Source organism: Notolepis coatsorum (genome assembly GCF_963971535.1).
Source record: "Notolepis coatsorum genome assembly, chromosome: 14".
Classification (NCBI taxonomy): Eukaryota; Metazoa; Chordata; class Actinopteri; order Aulopiformes; family Paralepididae; genus Notolepis; species Notolepis coatsorum.
Window position 1 is genome coordinate 78236527 of NC_140178.1, and position 23317 is coordinate 78259843.

The following is a 23317-nucleotide window of genomic DNA, read 5'->3' on the forward strand; positions in this document are numbered from 1 at the left end:
GGGCATATGATATCATCTCATATCGATCGCAGGCACCTGAATCTAATCGTATCGTATTGTATCGTGAGAGACTTTGTGATATCGGCAAATATCGTATCGTTGTCCAAAGAATCGATATCGTATTGTATCATGATGAAACTGGTGATTCCCACCCCTAATTATCATGATCGTGGGAAGCCAAGATAGTAATTGAAATTGAAACAGGATTAATCACCTAACACACACACACAAACACACACACACCTTTGTCTCTTTGGATGCAGGTTCTACCTTTACCTGTCCGGGGGCACTAGTGGTTGTTCAGAGGCCTCCATGTAGATGGACTCCTCTACGTTGGAGATGGATGAGACCTGCTGCATTAGGCTGTACTCCTCCTCAGCCAGCAGGTAAACCCCCACACCCTCCACCCAGCCCAGCAGCCTTATACACACACACACACACATACACACCATCCATGAGCACACATACAGTACATTACATCAACACACTTCAACCACCACCCCAAACCCAAAATACACAAACTCAAACCGTGACTGAACCCAACCTGGTAAAATAGCACTGCACACACAGCCAGGCAGCACACACAGCCAGGCAACACACACACACACAGCCAGGCAACACACACACAGCCAGGCAACACACACACACAGCCAGGCAACACACACAGCAGCCTGATCTGATGGCAAAGTTGCAATCATGTGTAAATCAAATAAAGATCAAATGTGAAGACTTTGTTGAGTAGCTTGAATATTGGTACAGAATAGGCTTTTGAATTATAAAGGCATGGCCTATCTATTGTAAAATATATAGGCACTAGGCAGGCATATGAAGCTTTTAGAAAACCTATACTTCCATTTGGGTCTAGTGTGCAGGGATGCACATCAATCTAGATTTTTTGCATACATGCCAAACAGTAGAGAGTTAGCAAGGAGGGCTTTTAAATCCATAGATCGACGACAGTGTTCGACGTCAAAAGTTAACAAATTCTTAATTTTGTTAAGTGATTTGGCATCAGTCGCAACAAACCCACTTTGTGGAAAGAGCCTCTGCACTCGGTGTGCGAGCCACTCCATTTAGCACGGCCGACGGTTTAAAAAGCACGAGCAAACGTGTTAGTTCACAACCCCATGCCTGGGTCCTTGAATGCCCACCCCAACGCCTTTTGTATTCCAACTATTGTCTGTCTAATCACTTGGCAGTACAGTAGGCCAATAGCAACAAACATACGGCACAAACACGCTGTTGTCAAAAGCACAATATAACATCATTCACAATTAGCTGCATAAACAGTGAGCCATTCAAACCCTGCGCTGATGTACAATAACCCCCCCGGCCTCCTAAAGCAGTACGTCTCAAACTCTTTTCATGTCTCATCCTAAATTGATGTGCATGAGGGCAACGGACCAACAGAATACATTTTTGGTCTTAATTGTGATTTAGTCCAGAATTCCGTAACCGAGAGACGAGATAACAAGCAGGAGAGAGAAACCTATGATCACAACAGTCATTCTTACACATCCTCTCCTTGTGCTTACTCCTAGCGACTGAGGCCATGTCCACACAAATACACTTTCCTTCTAAAACGCATAACCTACGTCCGCACTACCATGGCGTTTTCGAGCCCCTGAAATGGAAATTTTTGAAAACGCTGCCGACCCCGTTTTTTCGTTTTAGTGTGGACCGGCGGAAACGGAGACTTTTGAAAACGATGACGAGAACCTACTTTGCAGTAGGTGGCTGTAGTAGCAGTTATGCACTTTTGTTTACAATCCGCTAGTAACTTGAGAGAAGAAGAAGCAGCAGCAGCCTCGGCCATAGATATATATAAAAGACTAGATGGCGCAAGGCGGAGTCTCCCCCGTAGTTCACCGGTGGCCATCTTGTTATGGTCAACTATTGCTTCAAGGTGAGTGATCTGCACAAACAAAAATACTCTTAACTCGCTGAAATCTTGATGGATTTACAAGCGGTTTGGTTTATTACAAACGTTATTAACGTGGCTATGATTGGAAGCTTGGAAAAAAGTCATATGAAAGTCCATTATAAGTATGTATGCAGTATTATAACTACATCTGACGTTTTTAACAAACCAAACGGTTGAAAATTTTGCAAGCTAATAATACCTGCTCAGAGGTCATCAATCGGCAAAGCTATGGTTATTTCAATTAGTACATGCACTATAGACATTCATGTCGTGAGTGGGCGTGCTGCCTGTGGCAAGATGGCCGCCATGTGGCAACGGCAGTCTCCGTTGGCCAGCAGCGTGAGTGAGTCATCTAGTCTTTATATACATCTATGGCCCCGGCTACCAAGTCATCCATGTTAATTCAACAACAGCAACTTGACTGAACACACATGGAAGTAAAACAACCCCGAGCTGAATCCAGTTTGAATGTACAAGCGGTGTGTGTGACTACAAGTACCGTCTCACGGACGTTGTTGTCAAGCGGCCGGGTAGTGTGCACAACGCGCAGATTTGTCAACTGGAGATTGAGCAGTGACCTAAAAGATGGGACAATTCCCTCTTGCCCTAGAGAGTTGGTGTCTCTTCTGGGTGATCCAGCGTATCCGTACCTCATGAAGAAATACCCCAATGGCGGAATTACCCCACAGGAGCGGTATTATCACGGTCACTTTGCAAGGCACGTGCTGGTCTAATGTGTGTTGGGATGTCTGAAGGCGTGGTTTGCGGCCTCGAGGAGGGCGATGGACATCAGCACGGAGGACCTTCCTTTTGTTACCTATGCTGGTTTTTTTCTGCACGGATATTGGTGAAGTTCACAAAGAAAGTGTACAGGAACAAAGTATAAATGCTGCTCTCCAGCACGACCTCCAGCCGGCCAGCAGAGCTAACAATGTGAGAACAGAGTGAGCGAGACAGAGCTATAGTAACCCAGTAGCACCCTAGTGGTATTTGAGTATCTTTGTTGGTGGCTACTGTAAATAAAACCCCTTTTTTGTAACTACGTTAAAACTTTTTTTATTTGTGTGTGAGAAAGAAAGAAAGGTAGATCTTAGGTTGAATATCAAACAAGACCTTTTATTATAAAAAGTATGATAGGAGGCAAAAATAACCATATACTAGCAAACTTCTAAACATTGATGCATCAAAACAAATCCATTATTCAATTCACACACACACCATTTACTTTCTTACATTCACACAAAACTGATTTGGGCATAATTTTATTTCTCTAGAATGATGCACAAATCAGTGTGTGAATGTAAGAAAGTAAGCAATGTGTGTGTGCGTGCGTGTGAATAATGATTTGTTTTGATGCATCAGTGTTTAGTAGTGTGCTAGACTGCTAGTACATGACAGCTGTGGGGTGCCCAACAAAATGGAAGTAGTTCCACTTCACAGATGTTTTAGCGACTAGACGTCCGCAGCACCATGACAGAATGTATAAGAATGACTTGTGTTCTCTCCCCACGCACAGCACTGACAGCTATGGAATCCTGGACTAAATCACATCTAACAACGAATATCTTCTCCGATGCTCATTGGAACAAAATCGTATCAATCGCAGGTCCGTGGCCTATTATGTATCAATTTGGGGTCCTTGACACTAAAACCTTTTAGAACCACTGCCACGATGCTATTTGAGTGCTGATTGGGAATAGCCCCTCTGCCCCATAGGTGGTAATGTTGCACTAAGGACCAAGGCAAGCCTTTGGTTACCAAATATATGAGAGAGAGAGCGAGAGTGAGAGAGATAACGAGAGAGAGAGAGAGCGAGAGAGAGCGAGAGAGAGAGAGAGAGAGAGAGAGAGAGAGAAGGCATGCATGAGAGCAGATTAGCTGAAAGTAAACACGTGCAAGAGGAAGAGAAATAGAGGCAGCCAAACACGGGTATGTGAACACCTATAGGGTGGAAGGAAAAAACACAAGAACAGGAAACAACAGGGAAAGCAGGATGAAATTAAAGGGTGATTGACAGAAAAATCACTTTAAACATGAACGAACAACATTTCAGACATGGAACCATGAGCATTCAGTTAGGCTAGAGGATAATAGCATGCCCTCGGTTTGATGCCATTCAATCCAGGTGTAACTGGTGCTCAGTTAGCTACTAGGCTAGACCAAGGACATAAATAAAAATAGATAGTCAGCACAAAAAAGTACCAATATTTATATAAATTATTCATATATATATATTAATATAATATATTAATTATTAATATAATATCAGCAAACAAAATATTGCGATATATTGCTTTGTAGATTCCCCCCCCTACCCCAAGTATAATGTACACCCAATTCTACATTACAGCCACATTTAATTTTCAAACTAATTTGATTGTGATCGTCCCAATTTGGTAAAAACAAATACGTTTACTTTAAACGCAGAGCTGTTTAGCAGGCTGTGACGTACAGGTGTAGAGACAGCTCTACGTAGGAGAGATCAAGTGGATGTGGGGTTGAGCCATATATATATGTCACACATACATAAACAGTATGTACATATCCCTTAGCTCCTCTACTAGTTATGCTGCTGGCCAGTATGACTGTCTACGACCATACCGTCTTTATACCTGTATATATTATATACCAACTCTGTACATACCAGGGTTTTACTGTTTTTTTTTAAATATAAAGTTTGCCAATAGGGATCTATCAGTAGTATTGGCAGTGGTAGTAGTCGTAATAGTAATCCACTATATTTTTTTCTTTTCTAAAAAAAAAAAAAAACAGTTCAACACAGGTAACCACTTTTGCTTAATTTCTTTGATGGCTCAAATGTATGCTCTAGTCCAGTGGTTCCCACACCTCTCCTCGAGACACCCCAGCCGTTCCATGTATTTGTTAAATTCCACCACCAGCACACCTTGATTCAACTAATAAAGGGATAGTTAAGTTGAATCAGGTGTGCTGGTGGTGGAATTTAACAAATACATTGAACGGCTGGGGTGCTTCGAGGAGACGATTGGGAAGCACTAGTCTAGTCGATTTTGTGTTTTGAGCACAAAGTTCATCATAGATCTAGCCTCTTTATTTTGCTCTCAAAGTGCACCAGATTGATGCATTTAACTTTAAAATGTACAAAAAATTAAGTTTCGGGGGGCCGGAGGTTCACCCCCCATAGTCTCTGAAAATCCTGTGGGAAACACTGACATACATCCGATTAGCACTACACTCAGTAGTACTCATTTATATATTTTATACCCTGTTTAATCTCCTGTACATTGTATATTACTATTGCACTTTACTGTTACATTTGCACTCTGGTTGGATGTTGTACTGTACTTGCGCTGTATAATGACAATACATTTTAATCTAATCTAATCAGTGGGTTGACCAGGAGCACCAAACGACATCAAACACAGGGAGGACATCTTTAATACAGTTGTCCAGCACATCACATCTAAAGTCACAAGAGAACCAGTGAATTAATGTTGGCATCATTATAAACACTAAGGAAACAACGCAATGCTTCCTGAAAATTGAGATAAATGATTATGAGCAACGATGGCAAATATGTTTTAGAGAGAGCCATTATGACCATCAGAAACACTAAGATTCTCTTGCAACAATAGACTTGTGGTGTGAGAAATTGAATCACTTCAACATCAAAACAGACTGAAAACTTCAAAGAAATCATGCACTCATAGATGAACAAGTAATTAAAAGACAATGCGACGGAAAAGGAAACGCCAACAGCCAAACAAACACGAGGACTTCAATGAGGTTTTCAGTTTGAATGTGTTGAAACACAAACCAAGCTACCGCTATATGTTGCGTTTCTAATGTACTATGCAAACATTATGTTTATTAGTACACGTTTACAACTGGCATATCCACGTGACAGGAAGGAGCAAGCACCATTCTCGACAGGGCCAAGGTGACCTACATGCAGGCACTGGTACCATAGGCTATATTTAGCTTTTGAAAATGACACTTCGGAAATCCATACATTGGTTACTTGGATCACCCGTTATTTCTATAATGCGGTTCACATTATCTTACAACAAAAGAGGGAATATTAGCCTTCACAGATCAATTTAAAATGTAATGCTTTGATGGCATGCCTTTGTTAGTATATATTTGAAACAATACGGACCAAGCAATTCATAGAGACAAACATCTACCCACCCAACCCTTCGACCAACATTAATTGGACTGTCTTCTCCAAAGTCAGACAAGAAGATAGATACCAATTTCCTCTCTGTGCGTTCAGTAGAAATCCGTCTGCAAGCTAGCCTAGCACAGCACAAATGAATGGAAGCGGATAGAGACCAGCTAGCCCAGCTGCTGGTCTCTCCCGGAGTTTTAAGCTAGGCTAGCTGGTCCGTATCTGCTTTCATTCATTTGTGCCAAGCTAGGTTAGCTTGCGGCCGGGATAGCTTTCTACTGAACGCACACAGAGAGGAAATTGGTATCTTTTCAATCGACAAACATCTACCCCACCAACATTAACTGTTAAGACATGGTGCGTTGTTGTGGCTTAAGGCTGGTACCTCCCTGGGTGCTAGGAGGTGCAGCGTGGCAGAGACCGTGGTCAGGCTGCGTTGCATCAGGCTGGACAGAGCAGAGGAGGGCTTGGTGGAGCTGGAGTAGAGACCAAAGAGATTAAAGCTAGAGTGTGCAGACACCGTGCACTTCCTATCCACGCAATACAACCAGAGCACTCCCACAGCTACCGCACCGTTAACCGTGTGATAGTAAAGGGTTAACCTTCTGTAGTGTGGTAGTGAAAGGGCTAACCCTTTGTCGTATGGCAGTGAAATGGTTAACCTTCTGTATTGTCGCAGTGAAAGGGTTAACCGTTTCGTAGTGCGGCAGTGAAAGGGTTAAGACTTAAGCGGTTGAAAAGAGTGATGGGTTCTGTAACCTCATTATTACGGAATAAATTGGAAGCCTCTAGGTGGCGGTATCCATGTGAGAAGAGTAAATCACCCCTACACGTGTTGTAGAAGCAGATCCTCGGACTCTTGTGGCGTCGGGAAGCGGATGTTTCAGAAGAGCGCACTCTATGCATCTCTATGGTAGAGACCAAGACACATTGTCACAACCTAACCTAGCTGCTAGCTTATTTTAGGCTATCAGGAGAGGAAGTGGGCGGAGCCTCAGCCTGCATGTTTTGGCTGTGTCCGTCTCTGAAAAGATGTATAGTTAGTTACCGCAGCCCAACCAAGCAACCAAGTCCAGTTCAGTACTTCCTCCTCAGAGTCAATTTCAATAATTCCAATGCAGTAGAATTCAACGGGGGGGACACGCCGGCTTGGCCGACACAAGGCGTAAATTTCAAGCACATTGTGTCGTCGGATATTCCATTTCTGTGCGGTGGATATGCAATGTAAACCTGACTGACGGCTAGCGATGTGGGACGACAGAGCCTTTCCCACCACCAGGGTTAGAGGAGAGGCCGTCTCTCTGGAGCCCACACAGCGAAGGGATGTCCGGAGACAGGGACACAGGGACACAGAGAGACAGAGAGACAGGGAGACAGAGAGACAGAGAGACAGGAGGGCTATATTAAAACCACTACAGTGATCTACATTATTTGAGATCATAGACCTGTTGAAAAGTGCCCTGTGGACTTGGGCCTTAACACGGCGCAGTAGCTCCAACTTGAGGAGGTTGTGATACAGGCAATAGGTGCAGCTGTTGCAGGCACACATGCAGCGGAGGCGGGCGTGGCTGCAGAGAGAGAGACACACACACATGAGAATGCATGTACAGACACACGCGTGCACACACACACACACGCACACACACACACACACACACACTCTGACATGGAAGAGGTCAAAGCTACACCTGTTGGATGCCAGGTGAACTTCACCACAACTAAACTAGATCAAATTAATCTACTTCAAATCACCACTACTAAACTAGATCAAATTAATTTACTTCACCACAACTAAACCAGATCAAATGAATCTACTTCAAATCACCACAACTAAACTAGATCAAATTAATCTACTTCACCACAACTAAACTAGATCAAATTAATCTTTCAAGAAAAAGTCTCTGCTTTTCAGAGAAAGACTGTTGCCATTTGCCCCCTCCTCATCTCCAAACATAACTTTGATCAGATTAATATAAGGAGAGAGAAAAATGCACATATTCTGCTGACAGTCGAGCATAAGGAGAATAATAGGGAGGCTCGGATCGATCGGCTGCGTGAAACTTCCTGAGAACATCTATTCCTCACGACTCCACTCTCTCGCTCCAAGTGTGATTGACATTGTGGTCAACCTTGTGAGATGCCACTAGGGGGCAGATCGACTTCAGTGCGAGTAACAGAATCAGCGACTGAATGAGTGAGTGAGTGAGTGAGTGAGTGAGTGAGTGAGTGAGTGAGTGAGTGAGTGAGTGAGTGACATTGCCGGTCACAGAGATGCTTTGCATCTAAAAAGATACATTTGCAAGGTGTGTTCCAATTAAATCCCTCATGAACGAAACCAAATAACGTGATCAGTATCTGCTAATAGCTAATACTGCTTCCAGTGCTCTGTGATCAGCCCCAAACACCCAGAAGGGAGCATCCTTAGAGAATAACGAGTGGAAAGCCACAAGGAACAAGAGGCTAATAGAAAAGGCAAAAGCTGTGGGTAGCGCTCATTTAACTAGAAATCGCTTTAATTTCATAAAAGAAAATAGAATACCACTTAATTCATTACTTCATACGTGTTTTCCTGTCATCTACTTCTGTCCAATCAATACTGATGAACATAAACACATTTCCTAAATGATCAGTGAGATTTAAGAATATAGTTAAATAAATGAACCTGTAAGATTAATTATGATCTCTGTGGTAGAGTTAATAACATTGTGATGTGATAGTTAATAACATTTGGATGTGGTAGAGTTAATAACATTCTGGTGTGGTAGAGTTAATAACATTTTGATTTGGTAGAGTTAACATTTTGATGTGGTAGAGTTAATAACATTCTGATGTGGTAGAGTTAATAACATTCTGATGTGATAGTTAATAACATTCTGGTGTGATGGAGTTAATAACATTCTGATGTGGTAGAGTTAATAACATTCTGGTGTGGTAGAGTTAATAACATTTTGATGTGGTAGAGTTAATAACATTTAGATTTGGTAGAGTTAACATTTTGATGTGGTAGAGTTAATAACATTCTGATGTGGTAGAGTTAATAACATTCTGATGTGATAGAGTTAATAACATTCTGGTGTGATGGAGTTAATAACATTCTGATGTGGTAGAGTTAATAACATTCTGGTGTGATGGAGTTAATAACATTCTGATGTGGTAGAGTTAATAACATTCTGATGTGGTAGAGTTAACAACATTCTGATGTGGTAGAGTTAATAACATTCTGGTGTGTGTGTGGTAGAGTTAATAACATTCTGATGTGGTAGTTAATAACATTCTGGTGTGATGTAGTTAATAACATTCTGATGTGGTAGAGTTAATAACATTCTGGTGTGATGGAGTTAATAACATTCTGGTGTGGTAGAGTTAATAACATTCTGGTGTGGTAGAGTTAATAACATTCTGATGTGGTAGAGTTAATAACATTATGGTGTGGTAGAGTTAATAACATTCTGGTGTGGTAGCGTTAATAACATTCTGATGTGGTAGAGTTAATAACATTCTGATGTGGTAGTTAATAACATTCTGGTGTGATGGAGTTAATAACATTCTGGTGTGGTAGAGTTAATAACATTCTGGTGTGATGGAGTTAATAACATTCTGGTGTGGTAGAGTTAATAACATTCTGGTGTGGTAGAGTTAATAACATTCTGATGTGGTAGAGTTAATAACATTATGGTGTGGTAGAGTTAATAACATTCTGGTGTGGTAGCGTTAATAACATTCTGATGTGGTAGAGTTAATAACATTCTGATGTGGTAGAGTTAATAACATTCTGGTGTGATGGAGTTAATAACATTCTGATGTGGTAGAGTTAATAACATTCTGATGTGGTAGAGTTAACAACATTCTGATGTGGTAGAGTTAATAACATTCTGGTGTGTGTGTGGTAGAGTTAATAACATTCTGATGTGGTAGTTAATAACATTCTGGTGTGATGTAGTTAATAACATTCTGATGTGATGGAGTTAATAACATTCTGATGTGGTAGAGTTAATAACATTCTGATGTGGTAGAGTTAATAACATTCTGATGTGGTAGAGTTAATAACATTCTGGTGTGATGGAGTTAATAACATTCTGATGTGGTAGAGTTAATAACATTCTGATGTGGTAGAGTTAACAACATTCTGATGTGGTAGAGTTAATAACATTCTGGTGTGTGTGTGGTAGAGTTAATAACATTCTGATGTGGTAGTTAATAACATTCTGGTGTGATGTAGTTAATAACATTCTGATGTGGTAGAGTTAATAACATTCTGGTGTGATGGAGTTAATAACATTCTGGTGTGGTAGAGTTAATAACATTCTGGTGTGGTAGAGTTAATAACATTCTGATGTGGTAGAGTTAATAACATTATGGTGTGGTAGAGTTAATAACATTCTGGTGTGGTAGCGTTAATAACATTCTGATGTGGTAGAGTTAATAACATTCTGATGTGGTAGTTAATAACATTCTGGTGTGATGGAGTTAATAACATTCTGGTGTGGTAGAGTTAATAACATTATGATGTGGTAGAGTTAATAACATTCTGATGTGGTAGAGTTAATAACATTCTGGTGTGGTAGAGTTAATAACATTCTGATGTGGTAGTTAATAACATTCTGACGTGGTAGAGTTAATAACATTCTGGTGTGATAGAGTTAATAACATTAATTATTCTCTATGTTGTATATTCTCTTGCTGAGTTAATACCACTTTGATAACTATACTATTCACTGTGCAAACCCCTGGAAGTGTGCATTTGACACATTCTCACAAGGTTACAAAACACAAATGTGTATGAGGATTAAGACTCAAAAGTCGTTTTTCTACAGCAGAGAAATGTTGTGTAAACAATCTTTCCTATGCTGTCAAGTTGCCAACTCAAAAGAATATACAACTAAAATATTCAGATGGTATCTCAGGCAGTGGGAGGCCTGGTGTGGAATCAGTGATCAGATCACTCGCACAACTGAATCCTTCAGATGTGTTAATGCAAAACTGGCCCTGGATCAGCACTTCTGGACTGATCAGTCTCATTAGAAAGTAGCCCGAGGCAGCAGCATCTGTACAGAATTTACTGGGCACTTTTCTCCAGAATCACTGCTTAACATAAAGACCTCCAACTCCTCCTCCAAATCACAGCTGATCCACATGGATCAGGCTTCAGACGAGGGGATTTCTGGCTCTTTAAGCTGAGGTTTAACCAGCACGCTCAATTAGGCATCTACTCTGAAACCTAATCTGATTAGAAAGCCTCAAGGAGTAAAGAAACTCCACCTCCCTGTGCAGTCAATAACTGGCCTGGCATAAAGTCAATAGCTAGTGTATGTGTATATATACACACACACACACACACACACACACACACACACACACACACACACACACACACACACACACACACACACACACACACACACACACACACACACACACACACACACACACACACACACACACACACACACACACACACACACACACACACACACACACACACACACACACACACACACACACACACACACACACACACACACACACACACACACACACACACACACACACACACACACACCTGACATGGGGGCTTGTACCTTGAGGTTGAGAGACTCATGCTGCCGTGTAGATTTTTTTTAATCGCGGCTCGGAATATCGACGGATTTGAACTCAGAGCTTTAAGTGCCACAAAACGCCAGCTGCGATCTCTAACCTGAGAGGCCAAAAGCTCTCCAATCGAGCTGAAACATCAACATCTGAGGGCGAAAGGTGTCACTGCCGGATAGACCGAACGTTTGGAGGAGAGGAGCGATGGCTAGGAGGAGAAGAGAGCGGCGTGGAGAAAGTGGGATGTGGTGGAAACACCGTACAGGGAGGCGTCAAGACAGGGTGTATATACTCACGGGTACATGGCCATGGTGGTGAGTTTGGTGTAGATGTCTTTGCCGGGTGCGTCGGCCGTGTTGCAGGTGAACGGCTGCGGCGGGTGGAGCTTGTGCTTGCGGCAGAACTCCAGCGGCGTGAGGCTGTGGTGCTGACGCGCCTCGTGCAAGTCCGACTTGCCAGCTATCAACATGCAGGGCGTCTTGCTGTCCAGGAAGTATTGCTGTCACACACACACAGTCCACATAAATACAATGTCTAAAGGACACAAATATTATCAGTGCAATTGGACATTGTGGGTTATTCGGTTACATTCGTGCCCAAATTGGCAATGGCAACCAAAGTTACACACACACATAGGATGATGAGCCAGACAAGTAGAGAGAACCACTGGAATGTTGGCTACAGTAGAAACAGAATAAAACAAGATCTGAGAATAGTAGTGTAGTCCGACACCAACGGCCATGTATTAGATGTCATAAATCAAAGCAAAGTGACACGTCTGCCTTTTCCACACAGAATGATGTTTGGTCTCCATGCCATCGAGTGCCATTCTTCTGAGGCAAAGCATCAAGCATGCACGCACGCGCACACACACACCTTGTAGACCTTGGCGCAGTATTCAAAGGAGCGAGGGTTGTTGACATCATACACTAGGCAGACTACGTCGCACGCTAGGTCGGTGTCCGACAGGAAGTCAAAGTCTGGCATCACCTCGTGGAGCTGGGAGGGGGAGAGAGTCACATACAAAGACAGAGGGACATAGAGAAGAGCAGAGAGAGAGAGATACAAAGACAGGAATAGCAAAAGACAGAGACAGAGACAGAGACAGAGAGAGAGAGAGAGAGAGAGAGAGAGAGAGAGAGAGAGAGAAAGAGTTTTGAAAGACAGGAGACACACAAAGGTGTTGAACACAGGGCAGGATATGAAGAGGGAGAGAGAAAGAGACAGAGACAGAAGAAACAGATAGAGAGATTAACATTAGGGATACCGATATCAACCGATACCGATATACCGGTTTCCCCAGCAAAAAACACAACATTATGCATACTTTTCACAATAAATAAAATAAGAATTTGTTCTTACTTGCCTGGCAGGGGAGGAAACTAACTTTTTGGCTTACCAGCCAACTGGCGAGTAGCTGATTTTTTTTACCAGCCAAACAGATTTTTTACTAGCCAATTGTGATAATTACTTCTTTGTATGTCTTCGTCTAAATTGATTTTCAATCATAGTAATAATCACACCGTGTCTCTACTCTTTAAAATATTTATTAGCATAAAACATTAGTAACAGTGTCTCTACTCTTCACAATATTAGCATAAAACATATTAACATGAAAGAGGGATCTATTCTGGACTGGGTTGGGCTGAACTGGGCAGTGAAAGATGCTGGGTTGGACTGGGTTGGGCAGTGAAAAAAAAAAACCGAAGTATGTTGTGAAGTGTATAGATAGATGTGAAATGTATAGATGTAGCAGTACTGTCTATCTGTATGTCATGTATGTCATATGTTATGATGAATTGAAAATGGGGGACCCTGATGTAAACAAGACGAAAGTCTTTCTCTGGTCTGCATCCACATAACAATTGTGTGTATTGAGCCGTACTGTATTATACCCATTCTGCAATCTGTTAATAAAGTTTTCAATCAATCAATCAAGTTAACTTTGAACCTCGGTTGTCAATGTTGTGTATGCATCTGGGTAGGCATCACAACGGTGTTCACTGTGCCTTTAAGACAGCACCGTGGGCTGGACGACAGGGCTGTGAAATACCGTCAGTGTTGTGGTATCGTCAGTTCGGTTGGTGTGTTGTTGTGCACTGGTTGAGCATGCAATAAAACATATAACCTTACATCGTAGTCCGGTGCGTTTTTGGAAACATTATAGTCATAAGTAACAGATACACCTAGCTAACATGGGGCTGGCTGCTTTGAGCACACACACACACAGGGCTAACGTTAGCTAGCAAGCAGCTATATAGCTAAAACGCTAACTAGAAGCTAACTACTGTAGATGATAGATAGATACTTTATTAATCCCCTTAGGGAAATTCAGGGTATCTCGCAGCTCACACAGTATACAGACATTGACAGTTCTCATTCAGTTATTTCACGTTATGTCTGCATCATGAATTAAAAATAAGCACATGATCAAATTCAATTAAATCATATATACAGTTCCAATAGACTAACATACACCTCTGTGATTTAAATGTGTCCTTGCCTTAGACTCGAGGGTTGTACTAGGGTTGGATGCAGTTCCCCGTTGGTCAGTCTGTCTGTTTTCCATCTTCTGCTGTGTTTAACGTTATCCGTTTGCGAGTGCTCCCTTGACTGATGGCTAGTACCGCAGGACTTTTATTCAACATTATATATGTCCGCCGCGGGTTGGCCAGTACCGCGGGAACTTTTATTAAACATTATATATGTCTGCGGGTTGGCCAGTACTGCGGGAACTTTTATTAAACATTCTATATGTCCGCGGGTCTTGTGCAGTGCTCTCGTGGCACTGTCAACTAAAGCGAGCACTCAGAAGACGGGCACCGTTTGCCAGTGACCGTGTTTGCAGAATGTTTTTTTTGTTTTGTTTACTAGTCGCCAGACTGGCGAGTGGTCTTCATGAATCACTCGCCAAACCTAAAAAATACTCGCATTTGGCGAGTAAAGTGGCCTAATTTCCTCCCCTGTTGCCTGGGTAAATAAAGGTAAAATAAATGTAATGTACATTTTTATTATATATTTGAAAACCGATACCGATAATTTCCGATATTACATTTTAATGCCAATATCGGCCGATAATATCGGACATCCCTAATTAACATGCTATACTGATGCTACTACTAGACAAACACAATACCGTGCCACTGTGGACTTATGCAACTAGTGTTTTCTGATCCCCAGCCCTTACCAGCAGGTACTTCTCCTGGCCGTAGACGTAGGTGGTGCTGATGGCGTACATGGACTTGTGGTCTTCCCTGACCTTCCTCTGTCGCTGTGGAGGACGACAGAAGTTCAGCAACACACGCTACATAGAGACTAGCAATTAACCCTTCAGGTGTACAATCTCACATGAAATAGAATTTTGAGAACTGGGCATTGTAATGGTACGTTCAAATTGATTGATTGATTTTATTGTGGATTAGAGACATCATCACAGATCAACATAAAACAACATCATAAAACATTAAGATACAATATGCATATACAGTTGAGATAAAAGATAAAAGAATAATAAATAAATATGCTACCCTCTCTTTCCTATGCCGATAGCCATGATCATACATGCTTTTTGAAGCCAGTTAACCCGGGGGCCTGTTTAATGCTGCTGGGCAGGCTGTTCCACAGTACTGCAGCTGAGTAAAGAAAGGTCTGCTGGCCGTACAAAATGAGTTTGAATCTAACCGGAACTATGTGGAGCCACTGCTCCACACTGCGTGGAGCCACTGCTGATGACATTACAAAAAACAGGCCATTTCTCAATCTATCCTATTTAATATCTATAGGCTATAGACTGAGCATTCATACTGTAGCAACCATTTCATATTCATTGTTACGATATACCTATATATCTCGCCTGGTAAATTCCTCGCTCAAGTTTAGGTCTCTGCAATAGTTTCAGAGGTCTCTGCTATAGTTTCAGAGGTCTCTGCTATAGTTTCAGAGGTCTATGCTATAGTTTCAGAGGTCTATGCTATAGTTTCAGAGGTCTCTGCTATAGTTTCAGAGGTCTATGCTATAGTTTCAGAGGTCTCTGCTATAGTTTCAGAGGTCTCTGCTATAGTTTCAGAGGTCTATGCTATAGTTTCAGAGGTGTATGCTATAGTTTCAGAGGTCTCTGCTATAGTTTCAGAGGTCTCTGCTATAGTTTCAGATGTGTATGCTATAGTTTCAGAGGTCTCTGCTATAGTTTCAGAGGTCTCTGCTATAGTTTCAGAGGTCTATGCTATAGTTTCAGAGGTCTCTGCTATAGTTTCAGAGGTGTATGCTATAGTTTCAGAGGTCTCTGCTATAGTTTCAGAGGTGTATGCTATAGTTTCAGAGGTCTCTGCTATAGTTTCAGAGGTCTCTGCTATAGTTTCAGAGGTGTATGCTATAGTTTCAGAGGTCTCTGCTATAGTTTCAGAGGTCTATGCTATAGCTTCAGAGGTCTCTGCTATAGTTTCAGAGGTCTCTGCTATAGCTTCAGAGGTCTATGCTATAGTTTCAGAGGTCTCTGCTATAGTTTCAGAGGTCTCTGCTATAGTTTCAGAGGTCTCTGCTATAGTTTCAGAGGTCTCTGCTATAGTTTCAGAGGTCTCTGCTATAGCTTCAGAGGTCTCTGCTATAGTTTCAGAGGTCTCTGCTATAGTTTCAGAGGTCTATGCTATAGTTTCAGAGGTCTCTGCTATAGTTTCAGAGGTGTATGCTATAGTTTCAGAGGTGTATGCTATAGTTTCAGAGGTGTATGCTATAGTTTCAGAGGTCTCTGCTATAGTTTCAGAGGTCTCTGCTATAGTTTCAGATGTGTATGCTATAGTTTCAGAGGTCTCTGCTATAGTTTCAGAGGTCTCTGCTATAGTTTCAGAGGTGTATGCTATAGTTTCAGAGGTCTCTGCTATAGTTTCAGAGGTCTCTGCTATAGTTTCAGATGTGTATGCTATAGTTTCAGAGGTCTCTGCTATAGTTTCAGAGGTCTCTGCTATAGTTTCAGAGGTCTCTGCTATAGTTTCAGAGGTCTCTGCTATAGTTTCAGAGGTGTATGCTATAGTTTCAGAGGTCTCTGCTATAGTTTCAGAGGTCTCTGCTATAGTTTCAGAGGTCTCTGCTATAGTTTCAGAGGTGTATGCTATAGTTTCAGAGGTCTCTGCTATAGTTTCAGAGGTCTCTGCTATAGTTTCAGAGGTCTATGCTATAGCTTCAGAGGTCTCTGCTATAGTTTCAGAGGTCTATGCTATAGCTTCAGAGGTCTCTGCTGACCTCCAGGTTTCTGCCCAGGAAGGCTTGGAGGAAGGCGCTCTTGCCGCTGCCGCGCGCTCCCATGATGTTACAGCGGAAAACACTGCGCTGGGTCTGTTTCTTCTGCAGGTCGATGCGCTTGTTACGAGTCACTGAGGAGGAACGGGACACAGAAGACACGTTACAGATTGTTACGTATAGACCCTCCACAATGAAGATGCATTACTATGGGTGTAACGATGCGACCTCACAACGATTAATTTCGATTACGATTATTCAGGCAACGATTCAATGCATCATGAAATCTGAACAAAACAGAGAATATGGAGAGGGCTTCAGCGTTCTTATTTTGTTTCAGGTAGGTGCTCTTTGGATTAAATCCGGGGTAGGATTCGCTTATAAAAGAAAGGTTGAGATCCAAGGCAGCTCTACAATTTTTTTCGAGTGTAACACCCTGAAGAAGGCCATGTAGGCCGAAACATGTCGGATTTAAAAAAAAGATTTTTCTAAATAATGTAAGCCACTAAATAAAGGCTTTTTAAAAAATTGTAGAGCTGCCTTGGATCTCAACCTTTCTTTTACATCATGAAATCTCTTCATTTGACCACGATTCGATTCTATTAGATACATTTTCGATAAATTATCAGTTAATTCCCCAAACATTTTTGAATACACAAATGTGGCTGGGGGAACTGATTCACTCAGCATGAATGGACTATAGATCAATAAAAACAATACACAAAAAAAAAAAAAAAAAAAAAAAAAAAAAACATTTTTTTTTATTAATTTCGATTATAATCTATTCTAAGTTTCTAACATATTCAAATCGCATCGTTACACCCCTACGTGTTACATATAGAACCTCCACAATAAAGACATGTTACAGAGTTACATATAGACCCCCCACAATAAAGACACATTACAGAGCGTTACACTCTTCTAATACACTCCGCTGTACTGTAGCACTATTTTACTACGGGTGGGGGGGATCGATACGTAGTAGTAGTTCTGCAATAAAAATTATTGAAGTGAGATGTGAGACTGAACTTTATTTTATTAGATAAAACATGTTGACAAAGTTTTACTTTGCAGTTGAAAAAAGGTAATAAATTAAATGTGATCACAAAAGAAAAAAAGAAAAAAATCCGCAATACTCAGCGTATCGCGATATATTTAGTATCGCGATACTATCGTATCATGACGCAAGTATCGCGATAGTATCGTATCGTGAGGTCCCTGGCGATTCCCACCCCTATATTTTACTCTGTCCATTCTATTGCATAACTATTTATTCTATTCTACTATTCTATTATTGCACTGTTGTAGTGGCTACTGGGACATAATTCACGGCATCCTAGCCTTAGGTGGTGTTTACTACATCTCCCGTGATCCTTAGCGGGGGATGACGTAGTTAAAGTGAGACGAGTGAAAGAGGAATGGCAGTGTTGTTGTGCGACAGTAGAGTGCGTATTAAAATAGTACTTTTTGCATCGGAACACGACTCCGTTTTCACTATTATTACCTGCATTCCTACATTGGTGACCCTGACGTTTCTCTTGGACGTATTTCGGAGATTACATTGAACATGCCTGATGAACAACAGAACGCAGATCGCAGCACTTTGAACGCTGTTTCACTCAAGCTGCCGGAGTTTTGGGAGCGGAGCGCCAACGCTTGGTTTGCACAGGCTGAAGCCCAATTCGCTCTCAGGGACATTACCGCGGACGCCACAAAGTACTACTATGTGGTAGCAGCCCTGACGAACTCAACTGCGGCGAGAGTGGTGAGTTTGCTGGAAAACCCACCTACACATGACAAATATGTGGCTATAAAAACACACCTGAAGGAGGCTTTCGGTCTGTCTGAATCTGACCGTGCTCGCCAGCTTCTCTCTCTACCTGGATTGGGTGACTCAAAGCCCTCTGAACTGATGGATCACATGTTAGCTCTGCTGGGTGACCATGGGCCATGTTTTCTATTTAAGGAGCTTTTCTTGCAACAGCTGCCAGACTATGTGCGTTTACCTATGGCTAATTCCATCAAAACTGACTTTCGCCAGCTAGCTAGGGAAGCAGATGTATTTTTCTCAGCTGGGAAGAGGTGTGTGGCAGCATCAGCCTACACCGTTGATGAGCAGGGGTTCCAGCCACTCTCTATCTCTGCCGCGGCTATGCCCCGCCGGGTGAGGCCATCGGGGTTGTGTTTTTACCACACAAAGTTTGGGAACAAAGCTAAAAAGTGTTTGCCACCTTGTAACTACGGGGGGTCGGGAAACGCACTGGCTGCCACTCATTAGCAGCCGTGAGTGTTGGCCATCCTGTAGGCTTGCTGTACGTCACCGACTCACTCTCCGGCCGCCGTTTTTTATGTGACACAAGTGCCCAGGTGAGCGTGTTGCCGGCGTCCACTCAGGATTTTCACTCAGCGAGACGGGGCCCTGCCCTTGAAGCTGCCAATGGCAGTGCGATCCCTACATTTGGCAAACGCACCGTGGCATTGTGTTTTGCTGACCAGCGTTTCAGCTGGGATTTTGTGTTGGCCAAGGTGTCTACTCCCCTCCTAGGCGCTGACTTTCTCTGCGCCAACAGTCTCTTGGTAGACGTGGGGAATCGCCGGCTCGTCAATGCTGAGACTTTTGGCTCCTTAGCATGTGAGCGCAGTGACACGGCCACAATGACACTGTCCAGCGCCGTCGCGCCCACTGATGATTTCTCCCGCCTCCTGTTGGAGTTCTCGGACATCACAACACCCACCTTCTCGTCCGCGGCCACTAAGCATGGAGTCGTGCATTACATCTCCACGGAGGGCCCGCCAGTACATGCTAGGGCTCGTCGTCTCAACCCACACAAGCTCACCATCGCTAGGAATGAGTTTGCCTCCATGGAGGCACTGGGCATCGTTCGTCGGTCCGACAGTCCTTGGGCCTCGCCTCTCCATCTCGTTCCAAAGGCCAACGGCGGCTGGCGTCCGTGTGGCGACTACCGGCGCCTTATTGACGCCACTACACCTGATCGTTACCCGGTTCCACACATACAAGATTTTTCAGCCCACCTGGCTGGAGCGTCTGTTTTTTCAAAGGTGGATCTGGTGAGAGGATACCACCAGGTGCCGGTTAGCCCTCAGGACATCCCCAAGACGGCAGTTATAACCCCATTCGGGCACTTTGAATTTTTGAGGATGCCTTTTGGCCTCAAAAATGCGGCTCAGACCTTTCAGAGGTTAATGGACGCCATGCTGCGCAACCTGTCTTTCGTGTTCGTCTACCTAGACGATATCCTGGTAGCCAGCACGTCCAAGGCGGAACACCTAACACACCTCCGACTCCTCTTCAGTCGCCTCAGAGAGCATGGATTAATCATCAACCCAGCAAAGTGTCAGTTTGGTCTGCCTGCCATGGACTTCCTTGGCCACCACATCACTACTGCTGGAGCGGTCCCATTACCAGTAAAGGTGGAAGCGGTGCTGCGGCTCCCACGCCCTACCACGGTTAGGGCCTTGCAGGAGTTCCTGGGGATGGTGAATTTCTATCATCGGTTCATCCCTCAGGCTGCCCACCTAATGCACCCCCTGTATGGGGCTCTCAAGGGCAAGACTCCCAAGCATGCCATCGCCTGGTCCGACGACATGTCAAAGGCGTTCTCGGATACCAAGGAGGCCCTTGCGAGTGCAACCATGCTGACGCACCCCGTGCCTGAGGCTCCCGTGGCATTGACAACTGATGCCTCGGATTATGCCGTTGGAGGCGTATATAAATAGTTGGTCGAGGGCATTTGGCAACCCCTGGCGTTCTTCAGCCGACAACTCCGTTCCAGCGAACAGAAGTACAGCACCTTTGACCGTGAGCCCCTCGCCCTGTACTTGGCGGTCAGACATTTCCGTTTCCTGCTGGAGGCTCGCCCTTTCACTGTTTTTGTAGACCACAAACCATTAATTTTTGCTATGGCGAAGGTGTCCGAACCATGGTCTGCCAGGCAACAGCGCCATCTGGCTTTCATCTCCGAGTTCACCACTGACATCCAGCATGTGGCGGGGAAGGACAACCCCGTGGCTGACTGCCTCTCGCGGGCCGCCATTGGTGCTGTCCACCTGGGAATTGATTACGCCCGTATGGCTGCGGATCAGGTTTCAGACATCCAGGCATGCAGGACGGCGGTTACTGGCCTCCAGTTGGCGGACGTCCCCTTCTTTGATGATGGCACGACGCTGCTATGTGATATATCTATGGCGCAGCCAAGGCCAGTTGTTCCACGGGCATGGAGACGACAAGTTTTCGACGCTATCCATGGCCTCTCGCACCCGGGCAGGAAACCATCACAGCGCCTAATGGCAGCAAAATTCGTCTGGCCCAGGATGAAGGTTGACATTGGAGGTTGGGTCAAGACCTGCATGGCATGCCAACGCGCGAAGGTCCATCGACATGTTAAAGCCCCGTTGGAGCGGTTTGATGTGCCTGAGAGGCGTTTTGACCACATCAACGTGGATCTGGTGGGACCCCTTCCTCCCTCCAGGGGGTACACTCACCTTCTGACGATGGTGGACAGGACCACCCGTTGGCCGGAGGCTGTCCCACTCACTGCGACTACTACAGCTGACGTGGCTCGTGCGTTCATCGGTACCTGGGTCGCCCGGTTCGGTGTTCCCTCTGATCTGTCCTCTGACCGAGGGGCCCAATTCACTTCCGCGTTATGGACTTCCATTACCCAGCAGTTGGGTGTCTCCCTCCACCGCACTACGGCTTACCATCCACAGGCCAATGGCCTGTGTGAACGTTTTCACCGGTCGATGAAAGCTGCTCTCAAGGCCGATCTCCGAGGCGACACCTGGGTCGACAGACTTCCTTGGGTGATGCTGGGGCTCCGTACTGCACCTAAGGAGGACCTTCTTTCATCTTCAGCTGAGCTGGTATACGGCCAACCCCTCCGTGTCCCAGGGGATTTTCTTCCCTGTGTTACGGCCTCCTGGTCAGCACTGGAACAGCGGGATGCTCTGCTGGACAAGGCCAAGGCTTTCTTGCCCATCCCCACCTCGTGCCACGGCGTTCCAAGGGTGCGTGTCCCGCCTGATCTGCAAGCAGCGGAGTACGTGTTTATCCGCTACGACGCCCATCGAGGCCCCCTACAGCCACCCTACGATGGTCCTTACCGGGTTGTGAAGGCAGGCGATAAGACCTTCGTCGTTGACATGGGGGGGAGGGAAGAACGGATCTCGGTGGATCGCCTGAAGCCTGCTCACCTGGATTTGGACCGCCCCATTGAGTTGGCCCAACCGCCCCGCCGCGGTCGGCCCCCTGGTAGGGCAGTCCCGACGCCTACTCTAGCTACGGCGGACCCCCGGACCTGCCGTCCGAGGCCTGTTCAGGGCCAGCCTACTGCTTTACCACTGCCTCGGTTTCCTGTGCCTGCCCAGGGGTACCGGAGTCGTTTTGGGCGGGTCGTCAGAGCCCCTGGACGTTTTTTGGGGCCAGTTCTTGTGAATTCTGGGGGGACGTGTGTAGTGGCTACTGGGACATAATTCACGGCATCCTAGCCTTAGGTGGTGTTTACTACATCTCCCGTGATCCTTAGCGGGGGATGACGTAGTTAAAGTGAGACGAGTGAAAGAGGAATGGCAGTGTTGTTGTGCGACAGTAGAGTGCGTATTAAAATAGTATTTTTGCATCGGAACACGACTCCGTTTTCACTATTATTACCTGCATTCCTACACTGTATTATTTTACTCTGTCTATTGCTTTTTATTACAGGTTCAAAACTGTCGGGTATTGAACTGTGTGTGTATCGAGCAGAAGAGACTGTCATGAGCAGGAGACTACTGTCTGATACGGCTTGCCTTAAAATGTGCATTTGTGGTGTCAGGCAACAGGAGACTGTCATGAGCAGGGGAGACTGTCAGCTTTAATACTGTCTGATATGGCTTGCCTTAAAATGTGCATTGTGGTGTCAGGCAGAAGAGAAGACTGTCATGTTTTGAACTATGGATACCGAACAAATGTTTGGGACAGCTTTGAACTGTTGAAACAGTAATTCAGAACAGTTTTACCATTGTACGACTTTGAACGGTTGAACAGTAATCCAGAACTATTTTATTGCACTGTAAAATATATATATATTTTTTTATCTATTCTATTCTACAATTTTATTGCACTGCACTATTGCACTATTTTACTCTGTCTATTTTATCTTGCTCCTTTTATTATTGTCTATTTAAAACTGAATCAAACCATAAACTAGGTGGCCTGTTGGGATGTTAGATCCTAATGTGAAAAACTGATTTTATATGACTGCACTTTATGTGCTCATTTTATGCCTGTCTTTTTTCTGTTGTGAAGCACTTTGAGCTGCAGTTTCTGTATGAAAGGTGCTATACAAATAAAGTGTATTATTATATAGACCTTCCACAATGAAGACGCGTTACATATAGACCCTCCACAATGAAGACACGTT

The 23317-nt window shown here is 44.0% G+C and overlaps 1 protein-coding gene across 2 annotated transcripts in view; it reads right to left on the bottom strand.

The window, feature by feature from the left end:
- The window catches only part of rhot1a (ras homolog family member T1a), an 86797-nt gene that overhangs the window by 24416 nt on the left and 39064 nt on the right, over positions 1 to 23317 (bottom strand). The window contains exons 15-19 of one of the 2 annotated variants that reach the window (XM_084329608.1): positions 16899 to 17029; positions 14851 to 14934; positions 12540 to 12662; positions 11960 to 12162; positions 6460 to 6550 (exon numbers count right to left, since the gene is read on the bottom strand). In XM_084329608.1, the coding sequence (XP_084185734.1) occupies positions 6460 to 6550; positions 11960 to 12162; positions 12540 to 12662; positions 14851 to 14934; positions 16899 to 17029 (632 nt within the window). The remainder of the gene's footprint in view (positions 1 to 6459; positions 6551 to 11959; positions 12163 to 12539; positions 12663 to 14850; positions 14935 to 16898; positions 17030 to 23317) is intronic. The other variant, XM_084329609.1, reaches the window with a different exon arrangement.